The sequence below is a fragment of the Ursus maritimus genome, unplaced genomic scaffold, assembly GCF_017311325.1.
Source record: "Ursus maritimus isolate PB19 unplaced genomic scaffold, ASM1731132v1 scaffold_6, whole genome shotgun sequence".
In the NCBI taxonomy this organism is placed as follows: Eukaryota; Metazoa; Chordata; class Mammalia; order Carnivora; family Ursidae; genus Ursus; species Ursus maritimus.
The window spans coordinates 30,538,737-30,550,808 of NW_024426774.1; the positions used below are offsets into that span (position 1 = coordinate 30,538,737).

Below are 12,072 nucleotides of genomic sequence, written 5' to 3' on the forward strand. Positions count from 1 at the left end.
CTGAGATCATGACCTGAGCCGAAATCGAGAGTCATATATGCTTTACTGACTGAACCACCCAGGTGCCCCAATAATTATCTTATTTAATGCTTTCAATAATCCCATGAAATAGGGGTCATTACCATTGCTTAGGTAAGGAAATGGAGAGCCAAAGAAATAAGTAACTTGCCCAAGTTAACACACATATAAGTGAAAAAAAAAATCTAGGACTGAAACCCAGGTCTTGCAAGCAGTATGGTAAATAAGAGCCCTGATTCTACTCTCCGACTTGAGTTCAAATTCTGACTCTGCTACTCATTAGATGTGTGACCTAATGAAGATTACTTAACTTCTCTATGCCTTGATTTCCTTATTTGTTAAATGGAGGTAATAACTGCACCTATCTAACCTAGCTGTGGTCAACATTAAATGAGAAAACAAATCTGTGAAGGCATTAGTACTTGGCAATAGGAAGACTCAATAAATGTTAGCTTTCCCAGATCCAACCAAGGTGCACGTTCCTCTACAGTGCAGTAGCCAATATAATAGGAGGAACCACCAGGCCAGGCTTGGTCATAAACATCATCCCCTTCCAGCCTGCCTTGATGCCTGACATTCTCACCATTGGCCTGACTCGTTTAAGTCATAAGGCATTGCTTATAGATAATAATTCTTAGAATGTTTCTATTACCCTAATTAGAGATCTATTGAGTAGATCCTTCTAATTTTCAGAGGGAATTATCCAACGTTCACATCCAACTCAAACAGGAGCAATGGTGACTATTATTCTCCCTTGATGGACAAAGAGAACAGTAGGTTTAACCATTCAGCTTACAATTAGATTGGCCACATGTATTGTTGTTCTGGTTAAATGGCTACCAAACTCTGATAACAGATGGAGGCAAGGTGCACAAGAGACAAAAGTTTCATTCTAATTATGCAATGCTGCCTCCTTTTTATCTCCATCCAGAATGTCCTGAAGTTCACAGAGCAGGAACACCCTGACTATTACCTCCTTCTGGTGTGTGTTCAGCGCCTTCGAGTATTCATCTCGCATTACACCCTGCTGTTTCAATGCAACGAGGATTTGCTTATTCAGAAACGGAAAAAGCTCAAGAAGTAAGCTTCTAATGGTGCCATCTAGAGGGTTGATCAAAGTTTTCTGACAACAGGGATATCGACAGTCAAGGTGGATACCTGTCAAAAGTGACCTCATTGTATGTTAAGTTGCTGAAATGCATTGACGGGGGAAGAAGAGACCAGAAAAGAGGAGGGAAATGAGATGGTCAAGCTGGCTACAGGAGGGAGGGACCTATTTATTACCTGGTGGTAAAGTAATTCCATCAGGTAATAGGTACAATTACTTTAGAAAAATAAAAACAGTCTTACTCTAATCCCTATGCAGGCTCCCTCTTGTGTTATTAACCACCTTGAAAATAGTTGTTTCCCTAAGCTTACCAGGTCAAAAAAAAAATGCAGTTTAAAGGCCAGAATGTGGTTTCTTTCATGAACTCAACAAGTATTTATTGAGCACTTACTGTGTGTCGGGTACTGCTCTATGTACTGAGTATACTGCAATGAACAAAACAAAAATCTTTGCCACGTGAGCTTACTTTCTAGAGATGGACAACCAGTTAATAAATAGATGGCGTAAGTGCTGTGGATAAAAACTAAACAAATAAGGGTGCTGGTTGAACAAAGTTCACGCTAAAGAGAAACAAAAAGAGCTGACTAGGGAGAATCTGGGCTTCAGAAGGAACAGAAACAACCCATAGCAGAATTTTCTAATGACCTGGATTTCCTTCAACCTCATCCCAACCCAGTGAGGAAAACAATCATTTCTGTGGATGTTTGAGACCAGAAAAAGATGCCATTTCCCAAGCTAGGGCTCCTCATATGGAGGACATCTTTCTATACCACCCCTTTCATTCAAACTTAACTCAGGCAATTAATCAGCATCCCTATTCTTGCCCAGCATCTAGCCTGTACTGTTATGTAAACAACTTGGTTTGTGGAGGGCCATGGAGAGACAGAGAGAGAGGGAGAACTTCACAGCTGAGCTTTGTCTGAGAAATATTGTCTCCTTATCTTTCTTGGTATAATCTGTGCATTCAGAGCCAATTTCCCACTGTACACCCTGAAAATTACTACTTCCATTCTCATAGGTCATCCATGGCAAAGCTGTACAAAGGGCTGGCTTCCCAGTGTGCAAACACTGGACAAGATGCTTCCCCTACTGCAGGCCCTGAGGCTGTCCGTGACAGTGGGATCCACTCAGAAGAGATACTGCAACCCTACCCTTCTGCTCCCAGTTCTGGCCCTGCTGTCACGTAAGCACTTGTTGCTATGGAAAGGTTATATGGCAATGCCCTTGGGTGCCGAGTCATCTGTATGGGGTAGCAGGACAGCGTGGAATAGGAGTATGACCTACAGGATTCCTCCCTCCCTCTTGCTCCATCAAGCCTATATATGGCAGGCAAGCAGCTGACCCAATGGTTGGATCCCAGAGGAAGGCTAATGTTAAGAGGCAGGCCTAGAGGCTGAAGGCTACTCCTAACAATTTTATCACACATAACCCCCCTCTGCCTACAGCATAAGTTTCTTTGGGTTTAGACAATGATTGAGTGGAAGAGAAGACAGGAAGGCATCTTACAGCTCCTCAGAAGGATAGGAACACACTTAAGCTCTCCAAAAGGTGTAGGAGAGGGAGAGAGAATCCCAGGCAGGGGTGAGTGGAAGTTAAGGCTCTGAGAAGAGAAACAGGCCTGAGGTGATATAGAAAGAATGTTGTTCAGCCTTTCCCAATTCCCCTTGAAGCTGCTTCAGAAAGGGATTTCTTAAGTTCTTCATTTATGACAGCTTCTCTTAAAGCTGTTGTGTGCACTGGATGTATTTGACAGCCTTTTAAAGTCTCTGCACACAACCCTCTAGCACATTAAGCTGGATTCTTATTCATCAAACTTCTTGATGATTTTTACATTAAGGATTAGGCCATTTATATATATTTGGAACTCTTTACCTCTGAAGGATAAGGATAAAGTCAAATTAGCTACTTTTGAAACCAGGATTTCTGGAAAGATAAGGGAAACTAAAACTCAAAATTCCAAACCCCAGCACTCTGTCAAATACAGACATTTTTCATAGAAGTAATTCCTTAGACTATAATTTCTGCTTTGGGTTTTATTACCTTAAGGAAAATTTAGTTTTATTATCTTAAGGAAAATTTGAAGTTTTAGCTACTTTTCTAAAATTACAATGAAGTAAGAGGTAGGCAACTGAGATTATTTCAATTTTTAATCGCTACAATTTTTTAAATGCCAATTACAATCATTGGAAGGAGTATCTGATCAGTAATGCAAAATAAACCATTTCCTTGTTCTGCCTTCATCTCTTAAAATTGAGAATGATATATCATCGAAAGACATAAGTGTAAATATGGAGAGACAGAGATATTCCATAAACATTCTGGACCTATGAGACATTAACCTTTCTATAAATAGAGCCCAGGAAGATTTCCTTCCTATAGAGAAAATCCCACAAATCCTGTAGGGGAGAACTCCATACAGAAAAAATACCTTTCATGGGTGGAGAGTGGGAAAGAGATAGGCAGGAAGAGGGTGTTTACTTTGTGGGTCACTTCAGCTTTTATGACAATGATAAAGCTATCTTCTTTGAAGTGCAGCAAATAGAGCCAAAACAATCCCTAGAGATTATACCCAGACCAAAAAGATGGCTGCCATTGCACTCCATGGTGGGAAAATGGCCAGTAAAAAATTTAACAATTTTCCAAGTGAAAAGACAATTCAAGTTAGGTCAATATTTCATTTTATCATTTCTTTTCACCTTTGAGTGTGAGACCTCGTTTTCATCTTAAGTTCACTGTTTTTTCTTTATAATACATCTGCATTTTTAATGCATTTTTGGTGGTAGAATTAATAAACTATAAATAAATAAAAGGTTGGGTCTGCGTGTAGTTATGGACTCACATCTGCCTGGCAATTACCTTCCACCAGAACTGGCAAATCCCATCCAATCTGACGTGTATGCTACCCTAATATCCTACGTAAATTATTCATTATTCATGGTTAAACATGAAATTGGGCATATTTAGAGTGAGAGCTTTTCATTTTGGTGGTTGTTCCTGTCGGTCAAAGTTTGAGACAACTTTATACAGCATGCTCTACAGCCACAAAATTTTTTAGTTTTTTATTGTGAAAACGTCAAATATGTACAAAAGTAAAGTGTACAGTGAACCCCATATACCATCATCCAGATTCAACAGTTTTCAAGGCTGTACCACATTTATTTCATTTAGAAATTTAATTGTTCTTAGGCGTTTAGATCCAGGAGTCGAACAAAAGTTCTTTGCATCATTTGGTTTCATAACGCTAGAGCAAAAAAAGGAGAGGAGAGAAAAGGAGGTACCTTGGGGCTCTGGCCACGTGGTGGGCGGGTCAGAGCTTCCACGTGCGGAGGGACGACCATCCTTGGCTAACCTGCCATCTCTGTGCCAAGCCTGCTTGCTCTGACAGATACTTCGGTCATCTGCTTCACAGATGGCGTTTTCACCCTCCCACGTGGGGGACCAGGGCTCATGGGGACTCCTTAGCTGTAGAAGCCCATGGAGTTTGGTAGGTGACACACGAAGGCACCTAGGAGGGCAGAGAGGAGAGGAACCATTAGTTGTGCGTCTTAGCAGCAGCTGGCAGAGGCGTGTTGCTCCCAGCCTCGTGCTTCGGGGAGAGGCCTGCACTAACCAACCGTATTGTATTCCGTTTCCCCTTTAAAGACACTTGATGCCCCCAGTGAAGAAAAGCCAACAACAGCAAAGCTTGATGGAGAGCATGCAGCCCGGGAAGCCCAGTGAGTGGGAGATGGAGAGCAGAAAGCACGAGAGGCCCGAGAGCCTCCTGGCGCCGGCGCAGTTCTGTGCGGCTGAGCAGGACGTGAAGGCGCTCGCCGGGCCCCTGCAGGCCATCCCCGAGATGGACTTCGAGCCCTCACCCGCCGAGCCGCTGGGCAACGTGGAGCGCTCCCTGCGCGCCCCGGCCGAGCTCCTGCCCGACGCCCGCGGCTTCGTGCCCGCGGGCTACGAGGAGTTCGAGTACGGCGGCGAGATTTTCGCGCTGCCCGCGCCCTACGACGAGGAGCCGTTCCAGGCCCCGGCCCTCTTCGAGAACTGCTCGCCCGCCTCTTCCGAGTCCAGCCTGGACATCTGCTTCCTGCGGCCCGTCAGCTTCGCCATGGAGGCCGAGCGGCCCGAGCACCCGCTGCAGCCGCTGCCCAAGAGCGCGACGTCGCCGGCGGGCAGCAGCGGCGCGTACAAGCTGGAGGCGGCGGCGCAGGCGCACGGCAAGGCCAAGCCGCTGAGCCGCTCGCTCAAGGAGTTCCCGCGCGCGCCGCCCGCCGAGGGCGTGGCCCCGCGCCTCTACAGCACGCGCAGCAGCAGCGGCGGCCGCGCGCCGCTCAAAGCCGAGCGCGCCGCGCAGCCGCACGGCCCGGCCGCCGCCGCCGCAGTGGCAGCCGCCCGCGGCGCGCCCCGGACCTTCTTCCCCCAACAGAGGTCCCAAAGCGAAAAGCAGACCTATTTGGAAGTAAGGAGGGTAAAGTAAAACCAAACCCAAACCCACAGTGCCGGCAGCCCCGGGCCTAGATCTCCAGGGAGCAGCCTGGGCTCCCCTAGCGTGGAGGGGAAAGCGGGCTGGCCAGAGGGGGAGCGGAGGCCGCCGAGGGAGAGCCCCGGTCCGAGGCTTGTCCCTCAGGTGGGCCCGGAGGCGAGCGGTAGCGCCCGTTCTGCAGTGCCAGGGCACGAGGGCGTGTCCTGTACGTGTATGTATGACGGCAAAGAGCCAGCAGAGAAGACGGACTCTTAGACCTGTCTACACCGTCACCACCCTGCCCCACACCTCCCCCGTACAAAGTTAGGGGTGTTCTCTGCCTCGCTGCTTAAGCTGCGGCACCTCACAGTTGCACTTCACATTCGAAGCCCTGCACGCTAGTCCCAGACCTGTTTCCTCCTCTGCCGGCACCTTCTCGTGGAAGTGTTCAAAATACTGAACACGGTGTGCCGACCTGCCCCACTCCCCGAACCCGCACTAGCCTTGCTGGTAGCTAGGGAGGAGGCAGGTTGCCCCGTCTCACTGTGGACTCCCTGCAAAGCCTGCGGCAAATGTGACCGGCAAAGGGTGTCACAGTCCTTTGCCCATTCTACTGGGACAGGGACAACACGATATAGTCAAAGACGCCTTGACCCCCAAATACGTTCTTGGCGCCCAAATCAATGTTTAGTATTTTGATATCTAACGTTGCTCTCTGCAAGCCTTGGGACGTTTAAAGGGGTGTTTAAGTACATATCCATGGAAGGGCTAGTAGATCCTGAGCAAACAATTTCTCTGCATGTGATTGGAACAACGCAATTTCTGATTAAGCAGAGAGGAACAGGATAGCTTTGACCTTTGCCACCATTCTTCTTGTTTCACCTCGTTTGAAGAGTAGTGGTTAGGGTTTACAGGGCAGCTCTGTATTGGTACATCATGAAAATGATATAGTCCAGGACTAACTTGCATCAAGCTCTGGAGACCTTTTGCCTAGGCTAGAGGAGGTTTTTCCAGGAATCAGGGCCCTGTGATCCACCTATTCCCATTTCCAAGTGAGTGCGGACAGATTGAGGATCACTGACTCCTTTCATTCATTCATTTTCAGCAACACTGAGCACCTGCCTCCCACCGGGCTCTGTGCTAAGGGCTGAGGGTTCAGAAATGAATGGCACCTAAGTCTCTGCCCTCCAGGACCACTGGCTTATCACAGGAAGGAAACACAGAAACACAGAATTATAATAAATTGTGGGAACACGTGGGAAGGTTATTTAAACCCTGCTGGTGGTCAGACAGGACCTCCTGGATAAATTGAATGTCTGAATTCAATTTTAAAATCTCCCTAAATGAAGAGTGAGGTAGGGAAATAATGAAAAAGGCTCATGAGTCTTTTTTTAAAAAACAGTAGGGTGATGTTTTTCCTCTTGAATACTGTGCCAGGTGGGACTGGTGGACAGCAGGCCCGAGGAACAGGAAGGGTCTGCGTCATGAAGAACCTTTGAGCTTGTAGCCCATTTAGACTCCAGGTATCAAAGTCTGACTGGTTCCTACAGTGGGACCTTTGTATGCTCAGCTAAAGTTGCTGAGATTCCCCAGAGTTCTGAGATTTTTTTTTTCTGGCTTTGATTTTCAACTCTGAACTTTACAAAATTCTATTAGGCAAAATTTCATAGGCAAATCAATCTTCAGCATGTGTCAAAGTTTAGAAGTTCATTAACAAGGGAAGTAGTTAGGAAATAATAATGCCAATTCAAATTGACTTGAGATGGGCAGATATTTACATATAAAACCTTCTAACTAGTATAGTCTAAGCTGCAAAGAATGCTTTTATTTCACATGTTCATAAGTCTCCCCCCCCCCCAGTTAATATGTGAAAAAATGGGAGTTCAACAACTGACTGGAAAAGAAAAAACACTAACCAGAAATAACAAAATATATCTGAGAAGCAAACAATGAGTAAAACATTTGTGGCTATTTATCAGACATACCAGATAACAATAAACAATATATTAGGGACTGTTAATCAGACATCCTGGAGAGCAAGTTTCATCCCCTAAAAGTGTCAGACAAGAGTCAAGTCAGTTCAGAAAGTGACACTAAGGAGATGTCAAATAGAGGTCAGTTACAAGAGGCCTTTTCTCTTTCAGTCAATAGTAAATTTTTCAAGCATGTGAATTTTTCACACAAAGTTTACCTTATTATTTCTGTTTTTGGACAAAATTTTTCTTTCTAAAAATTCAGAAGGTGTGGATTGTTAGGAATCCTAGAGAGGTGGAATGCAAAGTCCAAGTGGGCAGAAGCAGTGCGTGTGTGTATGCATGTCGGCAGGCATCTGTACGTGTATATATGTGTTTGTGTGTGCATGTTTGTGTGTGAGTGGTTGAGGTGGAAGTGAGGTGGGGTTTTAGGTGCAAAAGATGAACCCTTCAAAAACACTATCTTTAAAGGTGTCAGCTCTTTCTCGTTGAGACGTGTAAAGCTCCAACTATTCCATCTCCTTAAATATACTCTGTGTATCTTCCACCCTTGCCCCGCAGAGCCAGCCAACCCCTGTCTTTAAGAGTCAGGAAAGGAGGCAGTATACTTTAGTGCAAAGAGCACCTACCTGGGTGTCAGGAGATCTGGGTTCTAGTCCCGGCTCTGCTATTGAATAGCTGTGTGCTTTTGGACAATTCACTTGGCATCTCTGTGCCTCCAGTTTTCTCATCTGTAAAAATAAGACAATATATACCTTACCTAACTCACAGCGTTGTTGTGGGGATCAGGCCAAATAAGATAAAGTATGTGAATATGCTTTGTAAAGTACGGAATGCTATACAAATGCAAGATATTATCAAGATCATCATTGCACAGAGAGATTTTCCTTAAACTCCATATACTTAGTTCCTAACAGTCCCTAAAAGCCCAGTTTTCAAAGTGTGGTCCTTAGGGTAGTAATAAATGCATTTATTACGTGGGAGCTTATTGTAATTGCAGAATTTGGGCTCCACCCCAGACCTACTGAATCAGAGTCTGCATTTTAGCAAGATTCTCAGGTGACTCATATAAACATTAAGTGCAGGTGGGCAGGAGCATACCCTAAACCACTGGTTTTTAAAATCTAAGTGTGCATCAGGATTACCTAGACCTAACTCCAGAGTTTCTGATTTCCAAAAGTCTGGTTGGGTTTCAGGGCTCTACATTTTAAATAAAAACTCCAGTTGATCCTGTTGCCCCGGGACCACTTTGAGAAATGCCACACTAAGCGATCAAGATGTTGCTCTCCATAGTTTAGTAACGAATCTTAGTAGCGTCTCAGAGAAACTCTACATCTGCTACTGTAACTCCAAGTTAAATTTTCAATGTCAAACCTTGTTTCCTGAAAAAAAAAATCATCCCCATGCCTCACTTCACTGTCAGCAAGTAGTCAGTCACTCATCCAATTCATGAAAGTTTCAGGGTGGTTTTTGCTTTGACTCCTTGGGTTCTCTTCTGTGGTTCAAAATTAAGCAGCTATTTTAGGTTGCTTTTGTCTCAGTCACCTCACAGTAAACATTTCATTCATATGGAACATAAATATAAGTGCATATCTTTTATTTAGCACATCTCACACTTAAAAAGTAACTAGAAAGTTCACAGAAGATAGAGCCTTATTTTTTATTAAGTTTTACTTTACACTGTACATACCATGAATTAAGAATGACAAAAACTATACTAAAGGCGTATTTGCAGGTTGGAAGTGTGTGGCAGGCACACATACACGCATGCACGTACGTGCCCATATAGACAAGGTTGACTTCTATTTCTAAACAGATCTGACCCCGCAAAACCTCCTTCCCTCATTTATGTCTAAAATGGAGAGTTAGGAACATGAGTTTAAAACTAGCATTACAACAAAGGAACTGCCCTATTTTGTAGAAAGAGAAACATTCCCAGAGACATGAGGGGCCCATTGTTTTCCAGCAAGACAGGATTGGTGCCAGACTAGGAAGTTACTCTCCAGACCCTTTAGATACAGGCTAACTCCCCTTATGTCCTGATCTTTAATTGTTTTTATGCCGTAATCCTACTCTAAGACTGTTTGCCTTGATACGTACAAAATACTTCTGCACTCAGCGGAAGGTTATCCTCTTTTCAACTTCTAATAAGCATAGGTTTGCTTTAGTTGGAATAGGGTGCTCACCGTTAGTCTTTGGGGTGGGAGAGGAAAGTGACAAAGTTAAAAAAAAATTGTCCCAGTCAGGATAACGTTAACTTTGGAAAGAGTAAATAAACACCCCTCTTTTATATTTTCAGGAGATGCATTTAGAAGACACCACCAGATTCTGTCCAAAGGAAGAAAGAGAAAGCGAACAAACATCTTTCAGCGATCAAAACCCCAGGCAAGACCAGAAAGGGGGCTTTCGGAGCTCCTTCCGCAAGCTCTTTAAAAAGAAGTGAGTAGCCCTTAGACAAGACAGCATTGTAACTCATTTCCCTTTGGGCTAAGTCTTGGGGTTTTAACAGTAATAAGTTTTAAGTAGCCTGGTTTCACACAACAGCTTCAAGCTCAGTGCCTGCAGCCAATAGCCACGATTCCGTCAGGTGAAGATGTTTCTCATTGTAATCTAGAGTAAAAGCAAACTCAGCCCTGTCCTCTGCCTCTTTTAGCTCCACTTCCTTGTTCCCAAAATCACGTGTCTGAGAAGAGTAAGCCGAGTCGGTCCCCAGGGGAATGAGCTGGTGACAATCAAATCCCTTTAGACTGGGAGGCCTGGGATCCACTGTTGCAGTTGGGTGTAATGGGTGCTCCATCCAAATCTCCCCACCTGTGGAGAGTTTTCCAAGGCATCTCAGCACTTCTGCCTGTGGGAATCTATAGTTATCCTGGATGCTAGTACATGTTTATTGGGACTTTCGCTAGTGTTTTCCTTAGCAGAAATGACGGAATGGATTTGGCTTGGGCCCTAGTTAAAAAAAATAATAATAATAAATCGCTTTAATGACGTTTCCATACTCCATAGGAGGCAAAAACAAGACATTTCCCTTCTGTGGTCCTTCTAAGACTCTAAGTCCTTGTTGTAGGAAATCACCCACCAGGCATTTTGGCCAGCATTTATCGGCACTGTCTTACAGACTGGGAGGTGGTGGCCAAACCCCAGCATGAAACGTAAGGAAGAGAGGTTTGAGCATTTAGCATTTGACCTGAGAGGAGTTCTCCAGTCTAGCCATTGCCCGTCTGGGAGACTGCTGTTTCTTATCTGCACTGGTCCTCACGCCATCTCCCCCTCCCTTAGAGAGATTTTCCCTGCTACTCAGTTTCTCTGGGGGAGAGGAGGTTCTTTCAGTCAGTTTTAAACGTTTCGTGGATGGGAAAGTTAAAGACACTATAGCTGCCTTTGGAGAGTTGCTGATAAGTGAGGAAGTTGAGGGACATCACTTTCTCCTTGAGGGTAGAAGTTACTGGCTGATTTAGATAATGGTCTTGATGGAAGAGTTGGGGGCAGGCCTGGAGTGAGGACTTTTTTGGATGGTTTGTCTAATTTTTCTCCCATGGGGAGGGTGGTACCGAGATTAGAGGATCTCTGAGTGTGGGTCCCTTCCTGTTGTTACTGGAAGAATGAGGAAGAGAAAGAGAGCAATAGTATTGCATTAGACACAGTACTACTCCACAAAGTCCCCTTTCAGTTTTGCTAAGGTACGTGTGACTGTTGCTAGATCCCCTTTATGCAGAGGGTGAGGAGTTAAGACTCGTATTCCTCTCTTTACGTTCATAGATTAGACTTTTTCTTGGCCCAGTGCCTTCCTCTGTCGTGTTTGGCCAGGGTGGAGAGACCTGGAAGCAGACAACCCTCCAGGCTAACCTTAGGATTTAGGCTCCTAAATCCTTCTCAGGACTCCTAAGATAGGCACTGCTTAAGCCTATCTTTTTTCTAGACCACAGTATTCCCAAAACAAATAGCCACTTTTTGCCCACTGCCATTTATAATGAGTGGGTACTGTCTGTTGGAAAACAGGGAGCCATGGACTCACCGCTGGTTCCTTTACAAATTCCCATTTTTCAGAGCAATGTAAGAAGATGCTCTGCCAGTTACTTGAGGCAGAGGGAGTAGTCTTGTCCCCTCTGTATCAAGGGGGCGGAGCTAGGAGTGGGTAAGAGGAAGAACTTTCTAAAAATGCAGGTGCTGGAACTGGAGCTGGCTGTCTCATGAGGGAGTGGGTTCTCCTGAGTAGAAGCTAGATGACCCTGGTCAGGGTGCTAATGGAAGGGGTTCCTGCACTGAGTGGGAAATTGCCCGAGATAAGCACCTGAGTCCTTTCTAGTGCTAAGATTTGCTTTATCTGTACTTTGGCTTTGTTTTAGATCAATCTGAGTAATCACATCTTTTTAACACCTGGAACAAGAAATTAATATGGCGTTGGGACCTATAATTTTAAAGACTCACCATTGGAAGACCTGATTTTACCTTTCTGTAGCCCTCCCACCGCCCCCCGCCCCCAGCCCTTGGCACAATGCTGAGGACTAGCTGTGGACTCTCCA

General features: G+C 45.0%; 1 protein-coding gene across 2 annotated transcripts in view; it reads left to right on the top strand.

Annotated features, from left to right (window-relative positions):
- ARHGEF33 (Rho guanine nucleotide exchange factor 33) overlaps positions 1–12,072 on the top strand; it is a 45,816-nt gene that overhangs the window by 28,666 nt on the left and 5,078 nt on the right. For both annotated transcript variants that reach the window (XM_040623131.1, XM_040623132.1), the window contains exons 12-15: positions 950–1,098; positions 2,145–2,309; positions 4,769–5,582; positions 9,849–9,988. In XM_040623131.1, coding sequence (XP_040479065.1) covers positions 950–1,098; positions 2,145–2,309; positions 4,769–5,582; positions 9,849–9,988 — 1,268 coding nt within the window. The remainder of the gene's footprint in view (positions 1–949; positions 1,099–2,144; positions 2,310–4,768; positions 5,583–9,848; positions 9,989–12,072) is intronic.